General features: G+C 56.0%; 1 protein-coding gene across 1 annotated transcript in view; it reads left to right on the plus strand.

The window, feature by feature from the left end:
* PLEKHM2 (pleckstrin homology and RUN domain containing M2) overlaps positions 1 to 20758 on the plus strand; it is a 34735-nt gene extending 13977 nt beyond the window's left edge. The window contains 20 exon segments of the mRNA XM_032495249.1: positions 5027 to 5133; positions 5526 to 5635; positions 6208 to 6307; positions 6836 to 6923; positions 7716 to 7902; positions 9322 to 9381; positions 12392 to 12617; positions 13726 to 14577; positions 14863 to 14932; positions 15087 to 15177; positions 15517 to 15581; positions 15948 to 16036; positions 16627 to 16759; positions 16986 to 17176; positions 17543 to 17608; positions 18286 to 18445; positions 18774 to 18839; positions 18841 to 18954; positions 19040 to 19156; positions 19790 to 20758. Of these exon segments, the coding sequence (XP_032351140.1) occupies positions 5027 to 5133; positions 5526 to 5635; positions 6208 to 6307; positions 6836 to 6923; positions 7716 to 7902; positions 9322 to 9381; positions 12392 to 12617; positions 13726 to 14577; positions 14863 to 14932; positions 15087 to 15177; positions 15517 to 15581; positions 15948 to 16036; positions 16627 to 16759; positions 16986 to 17176; positions 17543 to 17608; positions 18286 to 18445; positions 18774 to 18839; positions 18841 to 18954; positions 19040 to 19156; positions 19790 to 19927 (3030 nt within the window). The 3' untranslated portion in view covers positions 19928 to 20758.
* The last annotated feature ends 557 nt before the right edge of the window (positions 20759 to 21315 follow it).

Genomic DNA, 21315 nt, shown 5'->3' on the forward strand with positions numbered 1-21315 from the left:
GATCTTGAACCAATGTTAGATGAAAAGACCTGGATTTTAAATCTGCCTCTGCCACTCACTAGCCCTGTGACCTACTTGATGGGGTTGCTGTGATGGTTAAGTAGTGTGTGTGGAGTGCATCATCACCATCATCGTCATGGTCACTAACATTTATTAAGTGTTTTCATGGTATTATGCACTTTGATAAATACAGTGCAAGTATTATCCGGACCCTCACCACAACCTCTAGGGCTGCAGATGAGGAAGCTGAGTTTAGAGAGGTTAAAGAACTTGCCCACATTCAAATCCAAGCTGTCTGCCCCCAGAATCCACGCTCTGAATTACTCTGCCGCCTTGCTAGTGCACATGACAAGCGCTCAGTGAAATGATGGCTCTAATGATAGCTGGTATTAGCAACTCCAGCAGGTCTAGTGTGTAACCGAAGAGTGATTTGGAGTAAACTTTGGTAATGGTGCTTCCAGGCAGAGTTATGTTTGTTCATTGTCCTCATTGCATTAATTCGGTTGCTCAGAGGCCCTCAGATGAGGCCCGGTTTTTGCTCTCCTCCCACTTCCAGAGCCTGCGATGCGGGGAGTGGCTCCAGCGGCTGCCTCTCTGCTGTGGAGGGAGACTCCGGCTGTCCACCTGTGTAGCTGTCTTTCTGACCAGCCCCCTCAGTGTGAGCTCAGGCTGTTGCCAGAGCTCCTGAAGTTCTTCATCACTGACTCAGAGACATTCCCTTTCTTCTTCCTGCTCCTCCGAGAAAGTATGCTGGGTTGTCGATTGATTCCAGATCTTATTCTCCTAGATAATGGAAAAATTTTATCAACCTGATGTAATAAAAGAGTGGTTAAAGAATAGGCTTTGGAACCACCTGCTAGTGAGCTCGTGAACGCAGTATGAGTTCTTGAGAGCGGAGAGTATCACTGAGTGTTCTTTGCACTTCAGCTTACTTTTAGCTAAGGGCTGTGTCATTGGTTTGACTAAGACTGTTATTCTTTTTGTTTATTTATTTATTTGGCATATAATTAACTTATTATATTATTTCAGGTGATTCAGCATTTCTCTTCATTACAAAAAAGGTCACCACAGTAGGTTTAGTTACCACCGTCACCATACAAAGTCATTGCAATATTATCACCTATATTCCCTATGCTATACATTAAATCCCCATGAATTTATTTTGTAAATGGAAGTTTGTACCTTTTAATCCCCTTCACCTGTTTTGCCCATCCCTCCACCCCCCTCCCCTCTGCAGCCACCAGCTGTTCTCTGTATCTTTGAGTCTTTTTCTGTTTTCTTAAGTTTGTTTGCTTTGCCTTATGGCTGAGTACTATTCCATTGTATATATATACCACTTCTTTATTCATTCATCTATCAATAGACACTGAGGTTGCTTCCATTTCTTGACCACTGTAAATAATGCTGCAATGAACTTTTTCCCTGTGGGTTCATTATTCTTAATAATCTTGGCTAATGTTTGTTGAGCACTTGCTGCTGACCAGGATCTATGCTCAGCCTTTTGCCTGCTTTATATCATCTGATCCCCTAAACCATACTGTCCAATAGACATTTCTGCAGTGATGGCAGTGTTCTGTATCTGCACTGTCCAGTACAGTAGCCACTAGCCACATGTGGTCATTGAGCACTTGACGTGGGGCTAGTGCAGCTCAAGAACTGAATTTTTACTTTTGTTTAATTTTAATTAAACTCAATTAGTTAATTAAATTCAAATAGTCACATGTAGCAACTGTATTGGACAGCTCAGCTCTAACAATCTTTGTAACCCATTTTACAGATGAGAAAAAATAAAGGTTAGAGGGTTAAGTAATTTGCCAAAGGTACTCAACTCTGTTGTAGCAGAGCCAGTCTTTGGACCCATGTGTCCTGCTCAGACCCCTCGTGCTTAACCACCAAGTTATACTCTCTTTTTTTGCAGAAATTGTTTTCTGGTTGCAGACTGTTCCCTAATTCTTAATACCATGTGTATGTATGTAGCCTCCCTTGAAATGTGCAAGACTTATCTAAAGAAAGCTGAAAAACTTACCAAATATATAAAATCCCTGCATAAATGGGAAAAAGAATTCCATGTTCCTAGGTGAGAAGACTCAGTATTGCGAAAATACCATTTCCCCCCCAGATAACCTCTGGACTCAGTATAGTTCTACTCCAAGTCCAGAAAGGAATTGTAATGATACGTTATTGTAAAAGAATGTGCCAGGATAGTCAAAACAGTTTTGAAGAAGAATAGTTGGGAGATGGGGTGACCATATTCTGCCCATATCAAAATGTTGAATAAAGTGAAAATACTTAAACGTATGGGACTGCCACAGGAATAGACAGTGGGCCAGTTAAGCAGAATAGTCTAGAAAGGTGGCATATTAAGTTGCAGGTTAGTAAGGGACTACTAATAAATGTGGGAAATGGGTTATCCATTCCAGAAAATAGTAAAGCTTCATCCTTACTTCATGTCATACATAAAGATCTAAACTAAAAAGAAACCAAAGAAGTCTTAAAGCTATAGAAGAATAAGGTGCCTTTATAATATTAGATGACCAGAAAAAATGGGAAACTACAAAGGAAAAGATTGACAGATTAGGCTATATTAAAAATTTTTTTCTCAATAGGGAAAAAAGCACTGTAAACAAAGTTTAAAGGACAAGTGACACTGGACAAAAACAAAACAAAGCAAAAACACCCCACATGGCAGCAAACAGGATTAAATCCTTAATAGAGAGCTTCAACAGAGCAATAAAAAAAGACAAGCAACCAGGAAAAGACCGGGCAGAGTTGTGAATAGGCAGCGCACATCAGAGTACACACCAATGACTATTAAGGATGTTCATCGCATGAGTGATCAGACAAGTACAGTGTAAAACAATTAGGTACTATTGTTCACCAACTGGACTGGCCAAAAGTTAGACTAATTAGATCCAGTATTGGCCAGCAGGATGGGAGTGTCAATGGATCCAGCGTTTTAAAAGGGCAAACGGCAAGGCCCAGCCACGCTGAAAATATGCACGTTCTTCAGCTCCGTGGTTCCACTCCATACAGTGTTCTGTGGGTACAGAAATACCCACACGGGGATCCACGGACGTTGGTTGCAATATGACGTGTAATAGCAAAGAAGTGGAGACAGTAGCTGTATCCAACAGTGGTTAAAGCATGGCACAGAGTATGTTAGAATATACTTGGCTGTAAAACAAAGAAAAATGGAGTGGATCTGTGTGTAATGATATGGAAATACGTATGTGACATATTGTTAGGAAAAAGCAAGTTTCAGAACAAATACAGCATGATCCCATTTCACTTTTTCTTTTCTTTTTAGTCTATATATGCAGGAAACGAGTTGGGAGGATACACACACACAAGCTGTAGACGGCGGGGAGCAGAGGAGAGGAGGGCTTTGGGTTTATACACACTTCCATGTTGCTTACACATTAATGGTGAGCAAATACTGCTGTCAGAATGTATATATTTTAAGGCATCTTGACCTGGAAAAGGAGTCTGAATTCCACCATGGCACCCTCACTTAGCTGAAAATCACAGTAAGGACCTTTGCTGGCCTGACTAACCTTCTTTGTTTTAAAATAAATAAATGAAAATTTAAACTTTTCCATGTTTTTCAAGCATTATGGTGGGTGTAGCTGCTTTTATAATCTAGAAAGTAAATAAGCCTTTGCTTTTTTAATAAGGGAGTTGCACTAGATCTCTAAAGAGCCTTCCAGTTCTAACATCTAAGACTCTGATCTCAGATTTACTTGGAATTTGACATTAAAAGTGGGGGGAGTGGCAGGACACCAATGTTGTGGTTCTCAGAGCTAACACATGCAGGCACACCTTCGGCCACTGCTGAGAGGGAGTTTCGCAGTTGTCGCAGACTTACTGCTCTCAGTTCTGGAAACCTCTCCTCCTGGGGCTCTGTTTTGCCTTCCTCTTGCGGGGGTGGGGGGCAGACCCTGCAGGGCCGAGGCCTGTCTCCGGCCAGCAGGGCTGCTGGGCTTTCTCTGGGCCACAGAGAAGAGAGGCTATTTTTGTTTGCGGGGGCTGAATGGTTGGCGTCCCGCCAGGAGCGCGTGCTTGTTGGTGTGGTTGATGTGTCTTGCTGCTGCCACCGTCTCTGCCACTGCTCTGACACTTGAGAACATGTTTGTCCAACACCAGGAGCTTAAACCTAAGCCGAGTGTCTGGGATGAGCGTTCTTTTTTGCGTGTCCTTCCCCCCTTCTGGCCGTGAGAAGGGCAGCAGCAGAGCAGAGTGTGGCTGAAACGCAGTTGGAAAGCCTTTTCTCATGGGGCTTTACCTGCCTCTGCGTAGCAGGGAACTCAGTCCAGGTGCCCGGGCTGTCTTAGCTTTAGCTGAGCTGAGAGAGCCGGCCTCGCCTTCACCTGCCTGCTGGGGTTTGCTCAGCGTGGCCGTTCACCTCGCCTGCTGGCCAAAGCTCCTGCTATCAGTCCAACCTGGGAACAGTGTCCTTGGTGGGCTTGACATGAGCCTGGATCCATATCTAGCCTTGTCAAGTTCCTCAGGTAAACCCAGTGTCCCATGTCACACTCTGGCAAGAAGGCGGTTGGAGCAGGTGCCCACGTCCAGCAGCCCTTGGTCTGTACAGGGGAGCAGCTCTAAGCGGGGCCACCGTGCGGCACAGCTCCAGGGACAGGGGACTCACACTGGGCACTGAGGGTTCATTTGTGCACATGACACTACAGGTAGTGCCCTCAGAGTTGTATAGAGCTTGGTGGCCCTGGCTCGAAGCAGGCTGATGACATACCTGAGACGTACCTGTGGCCGCGACTCCCTCGCCAGCATCAAGCTGTCGTCATGCTGAGCACTTCCCGAGTGCCTCTTGGGGACCAGGCTCTAAGGAGGCTGCCTGTGCCCTCCGGAGCCTGCAGTGCAGGATAAGCAGCTGGTGCAGGCAGTTTGGGGCAGATTGTCTATCGGTCAACGTGGATGTATCCTCTGACCGGTTTTCTCAGCTGCCTTCCTGATTCCAGAATTCCTCTTTACCCGTCTCTGATCTGGAGAGGACTTTTTTTCCTTCCAGTTGCAGAGCTACTTTGCAGCATGTGAGGATGAGACCCCTGCCATCCGGAACCACGACAAGGTCCTGCAGCGTCTGTGTGAGCACTTGGACCACGCCCTGCTCTATGGGTAAGGTGGAGGTGATTTCTGGAGAAGACTGTGCTGCACGACAGGGCACTGCTGAGGCCATGAGTAACCTCCAGGGAGAAGCCCCTAGCCTTGTCTGCCTTTTATTTCTTCCTTCCCTTGGCGGAAGGAGATTTGTCTCACTTAAGTGGCCCGCAGGCTGCCTGAGGTTATCCCAGTAAATCGTCTCTGAGCAGGCATGAATGATTGGGGAAAGGATTAGCAACAGATGAAATGGTGGTGTGAAGTCCTGGTGGTTGCCTGTGGGTCCCGCTGGGAATCCATTGCTTTCAGCTTTGAGCTCACTACTGACACAGAGGCTGGTGGACCAACTGACTGCAGCGTCCCCAGCTGGCCCCGTCGAGGCCATAGCAGCTCCTGTCCTGTTTCCTCAGACTGCAAGACCTCTCATCTGGCTACTGGGTGCTCGTGGTGCATTTCACCCGGAGAGAGGCCGTCAGACAGATCGAGGTGCTGCAGCATGTGGCCACCAACCTGGGGCGCAGTGAGTAGTACCAGGTTGACGCGGGGACGGGACCAGCCCCACCCTCCCTGTGGGTAGCTCAGGGCTCAGGTATGGCCTCGGGGTCAGTCTGGGAGGCCAATTGCCTCACGGTGTCCAGTGGTGGAGGGTTGTCAAAATGCCAGCACCCTCTGCGAGGCCTCTCTTCTCCCCGCATGTGACAGTTGGCTGGAGCAACATGGATGTGATGAAGGAGAGTGAGATGCTGAGAGCAGGGCTCCTGTCGAATCCCAGCCCGAGCACATGAGGACAGGTCGCGCTTCCCTCCCTCAGTGGGATCAGTGTCAGTCTGCAGGATCAGTGCAGAATCCTTGCATTTTTCAACCTGTTTGAAGTTTGCAATCTGCCCTGTTCGCCCGAGTTTCCTGGCCAGCTGCAGGCTGGAGTCTGACAGGGAAAAATCAAGATTTCAGGGGTACCCCAAGGAGAGAGAAGACTGTTGGGTTGCTTGCTTCCCTCCAGCCACTCTTCCTTTCCTTTCTGCCCTAGCTGGGCCGAGGAAAGCCAGCACCCGCCAGGCCTTCCTCCCAGTTCCTCCCTCCCTCTGTTTGCAGGCCGGGCCTGGCTGTACCTGGCCCTCAACGAGAACTCCCTAGAGAGCTACCTGCGGCTGTTCCAGGAGAACCTGGGTCTGCTGCACAAGTACTACGTCAAGTGAGTGTCCCGACGGCCCATCTCACGCAGCTCCCGAGCTCCCCCGAGCCGTGTCCCCTGCAGACGCCACGCGGTGCCACCTCAGAGGCCTAGCCTGGCAGCACATGCTGAGCACACGTTGGTGACGGCCAGAGAGCCAGTGGAGCCTTGCCTGTGACAGCTGGGTTCCAGCCAGGCTCCTGTGAGCATCTGGTGCTTGACTGGCCTCTGCCTGCTCCTCCACCCGGGCCGCAGGTCTGACCAGAGCGCCCAGCCTTTGCTGGGGTTGCTGCAGGAACAGACCATTTATAGCGGCTGCCGAGAGCTGCTGCAGGCCCCATATCTGAAGAAGTGCCGTGTGGCTCCAAACCCAGCCGGAGAGTGCTGGAAGGGGGTGGGTGAAGGCTGCAACAAGCTGGGTGCCCTCCAGCGAGCAGGGATGTCACATGTCACATGTCAGCACAGCTGGTTTGTTGGAGTTAGGGTTAGGGTGAGGCGCCACTGGTAACCAGGGCCAGAACCACCAGCGTCCCTTCTCGTGTCTTGCAGGAATGCCCTGGTCTGCAGCCATGACCACCTGACCCTCTTCCTGACCTTGGTGTCCGGGCTGGAGTTCATTCGTTTTGACCTGGACCTGGTGAGACACCACGGCCCTCGCTGCTTGTGGGGGCAGAGGAGTGGGCAGGGTGGGCCCTGCTCGGCCAGCCTGTTGGGTGTGACTGAGCCTGAGCGGTGTCCTGTTTGTCCAGGTGAGGGAACAGCTCAGGGTCTGCCCAGTGGGATTGAGTGGAATTGAGGTGATTCTCTCGTGGCCAGAATTCCTGGTTCGGGGGACTGCTTCCTGCCTCTCTGTCCCGCTTGGGAGAAAAGCCGCATGGCCTGGAGGATCTTAGCACTGGCGTGTTCTCCTTCACGTTCAGGACATGAGTCTTTGAGAGACAAGGCAAATTCGTCCCTGTGCCTCCCGCGATCCTGGAACCTCTCAGCTCGCTGCCTCGCTCCGGCCCGGGGAGAGCTGCCGAGGCTCCCGGGTGCCCTCTGGACTCGGGCTTGTCCAGCTCTGTGCGGCTGTCCCGCCCTCACTGGGTCCCAGGTCCCGACCCCAGCAGCACAGGCTGAGAAAGGAACTTGGTGAATGAAAAGTAGTGGAAGCTGGAGAAAACGAGGGACTCTGATAGTACACGAGGTCGTGGGAGTCAGACGGCCCAGCTGGGTTCTGTCATCGCGGCTGACCCCGAGTCCACAGCCTTGCGAGCCACAGGCATTACTCTTTTTAGCAGCTTATTTCTGGATTGAGTACCTTAAGGACATTGATTTCCACACTAAAACCAGCCTGGGAGGGTGTGAAGGCAGACCCAAGGAAGGCCCTGTTTTGGGGCCCACCTAGGCATCCCACCACCCAAACCTGCCTCTTCCACTCTCTCCGCAGGACGCCCCCTACTTAGACTTGGCCCCCTACATGCCCGACTACTACAAACCCCAGTACCTGCTGGACTTTGAAGACCGCCTCCCCAGCTCAGTCCATGGCTCAGATAGCCTCTCCCTCAACTCCTTCAACTCTGTCACCTCCACCACCCTGGAGTGGGACGACAGTGCCATCGCCCCATCTAGTGAGGGTGAGTGCCCAGGCAGAAGGGAGCCCAGCCTCTGCCACGAAGCTGACTCTGGACCACGGAGGCCTGACTCGGGGGACACCTTTCTTAGCTTGTTCTGGTCCGTGGTGGAAATTTGAAATTAAATGGGGCTGGTCCTTTTCCAGACCTTCATTTCCTCAGAGTCCCTGTGGTGGCCCAAAAACTGATTTGCCAAAATGAGATCTTATGAATGTTAGACCCTTTTCTGGAAGGTTGTCGCCACATGCCCAGGGCAGTTCTCTGAGGTCGGGAGTGATCAGCAGGGCAACCTGGAAATTCTCCTTGACGTTGCCAGAGTGAATGCTGTCTGCTTTGAGGGGCTGTCCTACCCTTGACTCTAGGCAGAAAGTGGCTAAGCAACCCCTGGAAGGAGAATGGGTCCAAAGTTTAGAAGAAGACTTGCCCCCTTTTCCCACGGGTCCGTCGATTTCTGAGTCCCTCCTGCACTTGCCAGCATGTTAAGGGTGATCTCATCCATTGCATCAAAGACCGAAGAAGAACATCATCGCATCTGTCAGTCATTTTGTTGTCTTGGTCCAACAACTGGTTGGAACAGCCTGGTTTCTTCCAAACCTTGGGCCTCCGTGTTCATTTATAAAACTAGCTGTTTCCTTGGGGAACGCTCAGTAGTAGCATGCGTGCTCGGCGTGCACAAGATCCTGGGCTCAATCCCCAGTGCCTCTGTTGGGGGAAAAACAAACAAAACAAAATTGGCTGTATCCCCACCTTCATCCTATGTGGGAAGCCAGAGCTGTTCGTCTCCTGCACCCCACCTCACCTCCAGGGAAGGGGGTCCGAGCACAAGTTCAGCCCCAGGGGCTCCCTAGAATGCCATCAGCATTGAGACCTTGACCTTCTTCCTTCTTTATTTCTGCCTGTGCTGTGGCCACATGACCCAGAGAGGAGGCAGTCACATTCAGACTTGCTGTTGGCAAGACTTGCACTGCTCCTTGTGCGAGTGGGAGTCGGTGGCTCAGTCTCCTCGGGTTGGGCTCAAGGGCTGCCTCAGAGGAGTTAGAGAGATGGGCCTTGAGGAGCAGCCAGACTGCCCATGGATGGAGGTGTCCCCTTGAGCCCACCTCATCTCAGCTGCTGGGTGCGCGGAGGGAAGGAAAGCAAGGGACGGGAACCGAGCTTAGGTCTCGGGGAGCCATGTTCTTCTGGGGTTGGAACGGATTGCCCTCAAGTCTTTGTAGCGGGTGAGAGGCTACTGGGCCAGTGCCCGAGCTCAGAAGCACTTGGGGTCCTAATAAGTTCCCCTGAGGTTGTTGGATAAAATGTAGAAAGTCTGATTTTTCCTCTCTTGTTTTTTTCCCAATGTCTCCCACCCTGTTGCCCCCACCTCCCTGTCCTTCCACTGCCTGTGTTTCTAATCTTCAGTTTTGTCCCTCGTTTTTATAGATTATGATTTTGGAGATGTGTTTCCAGCAGTGCCGTCTGTACCCAGCACAGACTGGGAAGGTGGGACAGAGTCCGCTGTTACCCTCTTTTCCTGTTTTGCAACATTTCCATACCAAGCTTGCTGCATGATTCAGAATCGGCTCATTATTTATAATAATGTCAATGATCATAACAAAGCCAAGTTTGGTGTTCTGGTATTCTGATAGATGGAATTCTGCAGTAGGAGAACTTGACCTTTAGTCCCAGGCTAATCCCTTCTCCCAGTGCAGGACTCCTGCCTTTATGCAGTGGCCTTGTGGAGTCATAAGTGACTGTGTTTCGGGGACACATGGATCACTCTTCCTGATTCCAGTGCCAGGTGATGCACCAGATGTGCCTAGGGGGCCGCCAGCTTTCAGGGCACTGGCGGCCTGACCCAGCAAGTAGAGGCTTGTTCTGGAAAACGCTGCCCTTGAACACGCAGGTGGTAAGCTCCTTTAGGTCAGATGCACTCCTGTGTCTGAAGCATCAGGAAACAAAGGCAGAGGACTTGATTCCTCCAGTCCATTCTTATTGGCTTCCTCTCGGGTATCTTTGAAAGAGGTAGAGGTCCAAACGAGGGAAATTGTCCCGGCAGAGCTGAAACTTCCTATGGGGAGATTCTCTTTGAAGTTTTAAGGCAGATTAAAATAAAATCTGTCAACCTTCCCACCCTGTCCACTAGGCGGCAGCAGTGCTCGGGCATTTTTCTGCTGATGACGCCCGTTCTGGGCTTGAGAAAATTCATAAGGCTATTCCCATGATTACTCCAAGCATGGGACGTGTTTCTGAGACGGTGAATACTCCCTCCTTAAATCTGAGGCCATAACCAGACCTCGCCCCCTTTATTAAAGAGCCCCTTGCCCTGAGGGCACTTCTGCCCAGGGTGGGGGCGCGGCCCCGCCTCTGAAGGAGGAGGTGCTCACCCTGAGCTGAGCGGCTGGCAGTTCTCACCGCTGCTCGGAGCTGGCCGCCTCGTCTTTAGAGCCGTCATCCATGAGTAATGGATGACAGGTGATCTTTTCCCAAGTTACATGAGTATGAAGTAGCCTAAATTTGAGGGAAACAAATGGGGCAGTGGGAAAAATAAACTCATCTGGCCAAGAGAGTAGGATTGGAAAGTCTCCCGTTTTCAGTTAACATTAGCTTGAAATCCAGAATTCCATCCTGACCTCATTTGTCCTCTCAGCCTCTCTTCTGGCAGCGCACATGCTGGGCGTCGATTTTCCCCTCTAATTCTAACAACTAACCCCTCCTGCCCTGGCTCCTTCCTGCCTGTTGCAGTCACCTGACCAGCGGGGCCTGACCCTCCCCCGCAGCCCTTCAGAGCTCCCTGGGGCCTGAGAACTAACGGCCCAGTGGCACTGCTTGCTCGGGCGGGGCTGGGCTTCTGTCGGGATGAGATTTGTCCCCGCAGCGAGCTGCTGCTTTCCTGAATTCCTCAAGCACAGAAGGGCCCCTGAGCCCACCCTGGCAGCTCACCTGGGGAGGCTCTGTCCCCTCCTTAGACCCAGAAGAAAGCAGGACTTGGGAGCAGCTCCAAGCTCTGGACCCTGAGGTGGGGACTGGGGTGGCCTTTCCACAGACCTTGGCTCATTCACAGAACTGGTGGGTGTCCCGGCCCCACCGTGGATGGTCTGCTCCCTTACCTCTTGGGACTCCTCCCCTGAGCAACTGCACGTCTCAGGGGCTGGAACAGGAACACGTGGGCTTTGCAGGGGCCTTCTCTCAGACTGAAGGGCAGGGTTTTCTACATCTGAGAACCAGGGCTCTGGGGTCCCTGGACATGAGAAGAAAATCTCGTGTATCTAGTGTTTTTCCAGCAGAACTGGCAGTTGCTTTTAGCCTCCTCCTTAGTCCTTATATGAAAAGACAACGTACTTTTGATGATGTGCTATGTCAGCAGACAGCTGCCCAGAGGTTTCCAAGCCCCACTAAGAAGCTGGCAGCAGGTTGGGCCCTTCTAGGTGAGGCTGAGGGTGGGAAGCATGTTTTCCACGTCTTCTCTGGGCAAGTAACGGCCAGCAAGATGTGTGTGGGCTGGCAAATGGAGCGTGAGCATCCTGTGTCCTTCGCCATTAACTGTCACCCAGGCTATTCCGCCAGCTTGGGCGGCCTCCTGTCTGCCACTGGATAAATGCCCCATGTGCTTTTCCTGCTGACGCTCCCTCCTCTCTGTGTCCCGTTCCAGTGACTTGGGATGGACAGTTGGGGGTGGGGGGGAGCCGGTAAACTGGCTCCTCTGTGGAGGGGCTGCATCATCCCCGCAGTGGAGCCACGGGTGAGAGCGTACCCAGGGAGGACCGGGAGACAAGCTGAGGTCTGGATGAAATGCAGTTCTCAGTACCCACCTTGAAAGGGTGCCTGGGGGTCGTCGGGGAAGAAGGACCCACGAAGTGTCTGGTGGGGAGCAGCCACTCTGCACACCTTCCTCCTTCCCTCTGCATCTCAGTCTCTCCACTGTGCTCTGAGTCCTTCTTTCCACCCCTGCCCCTGCTCCTCACCCTTGGACTCCCTGTCCTGTCCTCAGCCTCGGCACCCTTCATTTTCTCCTGGTTCTCTTCTCCCTTCCTTCCTTCCTTTGTATCTGCCACTGTGGGGGACCCTTCAGAGGACTTTGGGTATCTCAGCCCTGCCAGGGGCGTGGGCTGCCAAAACGGCTGCCGGGTCCGCTCTGGCAGTCCCTGACGGAGGCTCTAAGGTGAGCCTGAGAGGTATGCAGCCCATCTTTTGAGGCACTGAGGTCACCATCCTTGAGGGGCTTAAGCCTGTAGGTTGCTTAACACTGGGGCTCTTAACTCAAACTCGGCCAAATTGTTATGAGCTCTCGAGGGCTCCCAGGGGTGGTGGTGCTGGCATCCCCCCACGTTGCTCTCACAGCACAGATTCCATGTCCTTTGGCCTGGGGCTTCTACTCCTCAAACAGAGCCACCCAGGCCAGATTTCCCTGGGAAGAACTCACCTGCCTCCCTCCTGAGATAAGGCATGCTTTGGGGGCCTGGGGTTCCCAGGTGGTGTCCGACGGGCTGTCTCCTGTTCCCTGTTCTCCCAGATGGAGACCTCACAGACACGGTCAGTGGCCCCCGCTCCACTGCCTCGGACCCAACCAGCAGCAAGGCTTCCACCAAGAGTCCCACCCAGCGCCACAACCCCTTCAATGAGGACCAGGCAGAGACCGTGTCCTCCTCCGACACCACCCCTGTGCACGCCACGTCTCAGGAGAAGGGGGAGTCCCACATCCTAGACCTGCCAGACTGCACAGAGCTCGAGGTCATCAGGTCAGCGGGGGAGGGGTCCCAAGAGAAATTGAGTGGGCATCCTGGTGTCCGTCCTGTCCATTCCTAGCATCACTTTTAGTCCCTGTAAACTAGGGCCTCCCCCTAATCCCGAGGGCATCTGGGCATCTTCCTGGGGACTAAGTACCTCTCCTCTCCTTGGTGGTTCTTTGATCAAGAGGAATTGAGGCCAGAGCCTGGAGGTGACTGGCTTCCAGGGCCATGCCCAGGCTGCTGGGGCATCTGTCCTGTCATCCAGAAAGCACCTCAGATAGGACTTCTTTCCAAGGGAGTTCTTGGACATTAGTGCATAATTTCTGAGCTTTGTACTAACTGGAGTTCAGCATGGCTCATGGAAAGAGAAGCCTCTTTGTCATATTGACAGCGATGTGGAAGGGAAGGAGGAGGTGGACGACAAGTTAGGGTACTCTTGGCCCAGAGCCGCCGCGGCTCCCTGACCTCCCCTGGCTCCAGCTCTCGAGTCTGTGTGCACTGAATAAGATGTGTGTGTCAAACCTCCCAGAGGCTTGCCAGCCCAAGGCCCAGGGGAATTGCTCCCCAGTGACTGGAACCAGCAGTCCTGCTCCCACAGGCTTATTTGAGTCCAGAGCAGCTTGAGTGGTTCAGACCCAGGATAGCTTAGCCAGGCCCCCTCCAGCCAGCTTGGGACCAAGGAGCCAGGAGTTTGAGCTCAAACGACTTTGAGTCTTTTGATTATCCACAGTGATACCTGGGATGTGAGATGTCAGCTCAGGGTCCACTGCCCACATCCTAAGGGGAAGCTGAGTAGGGGGGCCACTGGTCTGACCAACTATGGCCAGGAGCACAGCTCGCCCAGGTGTGCCGTCAGCTGGCGCTCACAGGACCTGCGCGGGGATTCCTCTGTCTGCTGCCGTCTGTGCCTCCCTCGGCGGGTCCCCACCTCTGCTGGCACTGGGAGGTAGCTCGGAGCCTGAGCGCTGTCAGCCTCTGGCCCAGGGCCTCGCACCCAGTGCTGCCCGGGCCCCCTGAAGGTCCCTTGCCCAGGATCACCTCTTTTGAGCCAGCCAGTCTCGTTTCCCTCGGTACTGTGGTGCTCAGACTTAAGCCTCTCCCCATCTCTGCTGTCCAGGGTCACCAAGAAGAAGAAGCTTGGCAAGAAGAAGAAACCCAGATCGGATGAGGAAGCAAGTCCCCTTCACCCGGCCTCTGCCCAACACACGTGTGCCAGGCGGGGGAATGGTGACAGCCTTGTCAGCAGCCCAGGCCCTGGGCGCGGCTCACCGGACACTGCCCTTGCGTTGCCCCTGGAGGAGGGAGAGGGGCCCAGCAGCGCCGCCGAGGGCAGCGAGCGCTCAGAGCCCGGCCAGGTGGGCTTGCTTATCCCCGAAATGAAGGACACCTCCATGGAGTGCTTGGGGCAGCCCCTGAGTAAGGTCATCAACCAGCTCAACGGGCAGCTGGACCCCAGCACCTGGTGCTCCCACGTCGAGCCCCCCAACCAGTCCTTTCGGACCGGCTCTTCCGGGGACACCCCGGAGAGGCCGCCATTTTGCGACTTTAGTGAGGGGCTTCCAGCCCCGATGGACTTCTACCGCTTTACCGTCGAGAGTCCAAGTACTATTGCATCAGGTGGCGGCAACCATGACCCTGCAGGGCCTGGCCAACCGCTGCATGTTCCTGGTGGCCCTGCGGCTGCTGGCCAAGAAGAAGAGGGAGGAGGAGGAGGAGCGGGACAGGCGCCTCGGCCCCTAGAGGACACCCCAGGGGAGGCTCGGGAGCCAGAGACCCAGGGCCCAGAGACCCAGTTGCCCCTGGTTGGTGAGGGGCCGGAGCCGGAGCCAGAGCCAGAGCCTGGGACCCAGGAGGCTCTTTGCCGGCTCAAGCGAGACCAGCCTAGCCCCTGTCTGAGCAGCGCCGAGGACTCTGGGGTGGATGAGGGACAGGGGAGCCCTTCTGAGATGACCCACTCGGCAGAGTTCAGGTGAGCACGTCTGTCTATGCCACCTGCGTGAGACACCCCTGTCCTTGATCAGGGGACTGTTGGGCCTCGCCCTCCAAATAAACTAAGCGTGGGCTGGGAGGTCGGAAGGGCTGTGGTCCTCCCCTCCCTCACTGAGACTCCTGGCAGGGGCCAGGGCACTGCCACTGCGCTGCCTCTGGGTGCCTGCATCACCTCTGCGCGTGTATCGTCTCCGTGTGCCTGTATGGCCTCTCCCGCCCGCCCTGGCCTCACACCTCGCCCTCCCCATGCTTGTCCCTCTCACAGAGTAGACAACAACCACCTACTCCTGCTGATGATCCATGTGTTTCGGGAAAACGAGGAGCAGCTCTTCAAAGTAAGTCCCAGGGTCTCAAGGACGAGCAGCAGCCCACACGGCAGGGGGAGGCAGGACTGGCCCGCTCGGCTGGCGTTCAGAAGGGGAAGCGTGCGTGCGCTCAGGGCTGGGGCGGGGCCGCAGTGCCTGACCTCGGTGTGCTTCGGCCCCTCAGATGATCCGGATGAGCACGGGGCACATGGAGGGCAACCTGCAGCTGCTGTACGTGCTGCTCACAGACTGCTACGTCTACCTGCTCCGGAAAGGTGCCTGCCGCCCGGGCTAGGCCAGGGCACGTGGAGGATGGGACTGACTTTCCACCCCCTGCTCCCCGTGCCCCCTCACCCCGGGTGTCTCTCAGCTGCCTGGCACGTGGTGATGAAAATGCTCCCCACGGAAGGGGCTGCCAGCATTTCCAGCATCCCCAGGACGTAGGCCTGGGGGCCCCTCTGTGAGCACCCCGTGTCATTCTCCGACCCCGTCATTTCAGATCACAGGGCCAGGACGGGTCCTGACTGAGAGAGGGGGCCAGGTTCTAGAGAGTGGGGCAGGGGGAGGGCACAGAGGCCAGCGGGGGTAATGGGCATTGGGGTTTCCTCCCTCAGGGGCCACAGAGAAGCCATACCTGGTGGAAGAGGCTGTTTCTTACAATGAACTTGACTATGTGTCGGTAAGTTCAGGCTCTGCGGTTGGTGTGTCCTGTAGGGCAGGGCCCCTCGGGCCGCCCACCCAGAGCTGCAGGGCCGGGCATGTCTCCTGCCTCAGCCCCGAGGTTGGAGCCAGCTCTTATCCCACAGCAGCTGCGGTACATGGTGCCAGGGATGGGAACCAAGCTCAAGGCTGCCTCTTCCCCCTGCTGTTTGTCTGAGCATCCCTTCCTAACTTGTGCCAGGGCCCAGGCCCCTGAGAGCTTTACCTCATGGTGACCCCAGAGTCACCCCCTCCCTCCCCAGCCGGCTCTCAGTCTGGCCACGGCTGCCCCATCTGGCAGCCGCGGCCAAGCCCCATGTGCATGTCGGGGTGTGGTTTCTGGCAGGTGGGCCTCGACCAGCAGACGGTGAAGCTGGTGTGCACCAACCGCAGGAAGCAGTTTCTGCTGGACACAGCGGACGTGGCACTGGCCGAGTGAGTGACAAGCCCTGCTGTCCACAGGCCTAGAGAATCAGTGTCTCCCACGGGCCTGGCAGTGCCCGGCCTCCCCGACCCCGGGGGTGAAGGGTGGGAAGTGGGACACAAAGAAGAAAACAGAGGTAAGTTCCCCCTGGAGCCTGCAGTCCAAGCAGAGGAGCAGGGAGGTGACCAACTGCGTGGCCCACAGAGAGAAAGGGGGCTGGCAGGAGTCTCCCCAAAGGAAGGAGAGCGTAGGCCCTGCTTTGGGGCCACACGGGCCCCACATCTTCTGTACGAAAACTGTGTCCTGAGAGCATGTCTTTGTACAAGTCCTGATGCATCATTTTGTCCAGTCCTCCCTTGTGTTCAAAACCCAAGGCCCTTTGGCCACTGGGAAGGGTCAGGCCTTTCCCAGGTCACCATTTGATGACCGTGTGCTGCTACCATATCACTGCCCCACCCGCCACCCTGGGCTTTGGTTGCAGCCAGGTCCCTCCCCCAGGATTCTGTGACCCCTCCAGGCCAGAAGCCTTTGGGACTAAGCTGGGTCCATTTGAGGGGTGGGGGCCCCAGACCTCTGACAGCAAACCCCACTCCCTGTGCAGGTTCTTCTTGGCTTCTTTGAAGTCAGCAATGATCAAGGGCTGTCGGGAACCACCCTACCCCAGCATCCTGACTGATGCCACTATGGAGAAGCTGGCACTGGCCAAATTTGTGGCCCAGGAATCTAAGTGTGAGGTAGGAACCCGGGGATGTGGGGGCGGTTGTCCCGGAGATGCCAGCCCTGGTATTAGGGTCAGGAGGTGCAAACAGCTATCTTTAGTGTTTCTCCATCACCCACCTGGGAGGGGCTCTCTTGCCCCGGCCTGTCCCCCTCCCCACTTGGGGCGTATCCTTGGCCCCCCAGCGGCCACTCCTGCTGCTGGCCCAGACCTCACTGCTCTGTCTGCTGCCTCCTCCCCAGGCAACTGCTGTTACTGTGCGCTTCTACGGGCTTGTGCACTGGGAGGACCCCCTGGATGAATCCCTGGGCCCCGTCCCCTGCCATTGCTCACCCCCTGAGGGCACCATCACCAAAGAAGGCATGCTGCATTACAAGGCGGGCACCTCCTACTTGGGCAAGGAGCACTGGAAGACGTGCTTCGTGGTGCTCAGGTGGGAGGCCCTGCAGCTCCGGCCTGGAAGTTGGGGGTGGGGGACAGCACCCTCCCCCACAAGGGCTTTGGAGGAGACTTCCCCCGGGATCCTAGAGCTTCTCTGTAAAGCCAGCCATCTGGGGCCCAAGGAAGCCCAGAATGCCTCAGGTGGAGACCTGGGCTGTCCCCAGTTCTGAGCGAGTGCGTTCCCTGCTGTCTGTGCAGTTTTCCACCCACTCCCTGCCGTAGAAGACAGGCCTCAGCCTCCTGGCCTCTGGGCCTGTGGGATTCAGGACCCAGCTTGGGGGGGTCCCTGGAGTCTGGGTTCCGCCTGGCCCCCAGTTCCTGGGATGGGCCTCACCCCTGCCACATTGTGCCCCTGCAGCAACGGGATCCTCTACCAGTACCCTGACCGGACTGACGTCACCCCCCTGCTCTCAGTGAACATGGGGTGAGTGTCGTGAGCGATGGGGGGGCCCATGTCGCTGCCTGAAGGCCAAGGCTCCGGCGGGGCCTGGGGCTCAGGGCTCCTGTTTTCCTTGGCTTTATTGTCTCTCCCTCTTGTCAGCTCCCGCCTTCAGCTCCACCCCCATCCGTAGCCCTGACTGGTGCCCCGGAGTCTGCTGAGTCCTAGGGGAGTGAGGGGATGGGAGAAGAAAGAGGATCTCCTTGCCTGGAAAGGATCCAGTCAGATAGGGCAGGCAGCCCCCTAGGCTAATAGGGGAGGCAGTCCTTTCCTGGGAAGCACCTGACCGGATGGGGAAGATGGATACACATGCTGGGAAGAAACATCAGGTGCAAAAGAGGGAACATGAATGAATGTGCCCTGATTCTGAGAGGGCGGGAGCCCAGAGCTGATTGTCAACCCCTGACCTGACCCTGTTTAGGTATCTAGAAGGATCCTGGCAATGTTTGAGATAAAAAGGTGTTACATAGAAAGAGGCGCAGCTGCCCGGCAGCTTTAAGCCTCTCCTGAGAGCCAGGGGTGTCTGGACCATCTTCCAGTGTCCTCCAGCCCTCGGGACTCTGGGGCAGGTGCCGTGTCAGCACGCCTCGAGCCAATCCCCAGGGCTCACCCCTGCCACCCCTGCCTCCTCGCTCCCATTTCACCCTCCTCCTCTGGCCCAGGGGGGAGCAGTGCGGTGGCTGTCGGAGATCCAACACCACGGATCGGCCCCACGCCTTCCAGGTCATCCTTGCAGACCGGCCCTGCCTGGAGCTGAGTGCGGATAGCGAGGCTGAGATGGCCGACTGGATGCAGCACCTCTGCCAGGCCGTGTCCAAAGGGGTGAGTGCTTCCTGCCTCCGCTGCTCAGCTGCCTCCTGACCCCACTCAGGACCCCCAGGATCTGTTCCCCAACCCACTCTAGTCGTGGAGCACCCTCTGAGGACCAAGACGGGACCTCCAGCCCAGGAGTAACCCCTGGAGCTTAGTGGCCTGACACCCCCACCATCACCCCTGTCTGCCCCTGCTCTCCTGAGGTGGGCGGAGCCTGCCTGACATCTGAGGGAGGAGCCTGAGGGGCTGGTTGGCCCCTGGAGTGGGAATCCTGATGCAGATCAGCCATAGAGAGCTCTAGCTTGCCTCTCCCCTCCCCTCTGCCAATGCCCTTCAGGTCATCCCCCAGGGGGTAACTCCGAGCCCCTGTATCCCCTGCTGCCTGGTGATCACTGACGACCTGCCTCTTCACATGCCACGAGGATTGCCAGACCAGCTTCTTCCGCTCCCTGGGCACCACCAAGTTGGCCGACATCAGTGCCGTCTCCACTGACCTGGGCAAGGAGTACTGTGTCTTGGTGAGCTATGGGGTGGCAGGCAATGGAGGCAGGCCCTGCGGAAGGAGCACTGTATCTGCTCATCTAGGGTCTCCGCTCCCCACAGGAGTTTTCCCAGGATAGCCAACAGCCCCTCCCTCCCTGGGTCATCTACTTGAGCTGCACATCTGAACTGGACCGATTCCTGTCTGCACTGAACTCCGGGTGGAAAACCATCTACCAGGTACCCGGCTGCCCTGCAGAGTGGAGCCATTCCCTGGGGAAGGGAGCCCTGCATGGCACAGATGGAGGCAGGAGTCGGGGGCCGGGGACAGACATGGACATGGAGGACCAAAGGGGCAAGACCCTGGCTCCCTGTGAGTCTGAGGCTAAAGCTGGGAGTAGAGCCCAGGAAACACCACTCCTGACCTTCTCAGCTCCCATCAAAAAGCAAGAATTAAGTGCTTATGCTGGGGCTAGAGCTGCACCCAGATGGTAGGGGCACAGGATTGGCAGGGCGCTCCTCCTCACCCAGAGCTTCCAGGCTGAGAAGGCACTCCTCAAATGCCTGGAAAGGTTGTGGTTTGAGCATGTGCTGTGCTGCCCCGCGGAAGCTCTGGACCAGCCCTGGGCACAGTTCCAGACATACTTTCAGGGGCAGAGCCTGCCTCCCCTGGCCTCCAAGAGCCAGGGCCTTCCCTGGAAGGAGGAGGTACAGGGAACACCACCCCATCGGCTTGCGCCCCTCCTGACCAGCAGGAGAACTCGGCAGCATGGATGTTGTTCTGGGGCAAGGTTGCACCTGGCATGGAGGGACCCCGGGCTCCCTGGGAGCTCTTTGCACAACGCTTACAGATCCCCTCCGTGGTCCCCGCAGGTGGACCTCCCCCACAAGGCCATCCAGGAAGCCTCCAACAAGAAGAAGTTCGAGGACGCCCTGAGCCTCATCCACAGCGCCTGGCAGCGGAGCGACAGCCTGTGCCGCGGCAGGGCCTCCCGTGACCCCTGGTGCTGAGGCGGAGCTGCCTGGCATCCCGGCGGGGCAGGAAAGTGGGGCACGCCTGAGCAGCACGCACTGTCATCGCCGTGTCACCGAGCTGCTCGGGGCCAGGCTCCCACCCCCGTCCCATGACGCACTCCGGCCCTGGGCGGCAGAACCGAGTGGGGCTCGAGACAGGGTCTCCCTCCCTGGGATCCAGAATGACTGCTCAACATCCTGAGCCTCCTGGCCGGCAGGTGGCAACTGGGAAGTGCTGGGGGCAGAGAGTCCGAGCCCTATGGGCTCTGCAGAGGCACGGCCTCCTCCCTGGAGCCTCTGCCTTCAGTCCACAAAGGGAGCCGAAGGACTGGGAGGCCGGACCGCCTTCTTCCTCCCCTGGGTCAGGGGCCCGGGCAGAGGCTTAGGCCGCCCTGGGGGCCCTGAGTGCCCGGCCATCCTTGTTCACGTTTGAACATTCACCCGGCTGGGAGGGAAGCTGGAACACCGAGATCTCAGTGCATGTCTTCTCACCAACTCCATCCCCAAGCACACGGCTGCCTGCCTTCCAGGGTCCTGTAGGGGTGCAGGGGGCCGGGCTGGCCCTCCCTGGCCACCAGGAGGCCCTGCATGTCCACCTGGCAGTGTCCACAGGACCCAGGAATCAGGTCATCTCCTTTTGCTGGGAGCAAAGCAGAGAGAGGAAGGCTTGAGAGGAATAGAGCCTACCAGCCTGGTGTCCACATTGGTCCGTCTGACTGTCCCCTGCTTGGCTCGAACCGGGTCCTTCCCAAGACAGCCCTCTGGGGGAAGGGGTCAGGTGGTCTGGGTTTTGTTTTTTAAAATAAAATAGACATGTTATATTGCCAAGACTTGTCACTATCCCTTTTTGACCAGGGTGGAGGCAGTGGGTTTCCAACCCTTCCTCTCAGGCCCCACGCCCATCATTTGTTCATTCCACAAATTGCTTTCCTGTCAGAGGCTCCATGCCCACACTGGGTACCAGATCACCCTCAGCTGCTCCCTCGCAACTGGCTCTCACTGTCTGGAGAAGCTTGGACCCTGGGAGCTTCTTGGCCTGAACTTTGCCCTCCCTCCTGTTCCCTGCGGTGGCCAGGGGAGGGCAGCCACCAGCTCCAGTTCCACTGCCAGGGCAGGGCACTCGTTCTGTTCCCCAGGTTCCCCAGCTCTGGCGGGGTGAGTGCCAGCCACTCGGGATAAACCCAGGAGAATCCAGGCTGAGCTGCTACCCTGGTGCTGACCAGAAGATGCCCAGCCTGCCAGGCCAGGGGGGAGCTCTGAGGCCCTCGAGCCCTTCAGCACCGCAGCCACCAGGCCCTCACACCTGGGAGGAAAAGGGGTAGACCCAGGAAGAGGCAGGGGTGGAGGCTGCAGAGGTGGGGTTCCAGTCATGGCCTGCGGTTTTG

Source organism: Camelus ferus, chromosome 13 (assembly GCF_009834535.1).
Source record: "Camelus ferus isolate YT-003-E chromosome 13, BCGSAC_Cfer_1.0, whole genome shotgun sequence".
Lineage (NCBI taxonomy): Eukaryota > Metazoa > Chordata > Mammalia > Artiodactyla > Camelidae > Camelus > Camelus ferus.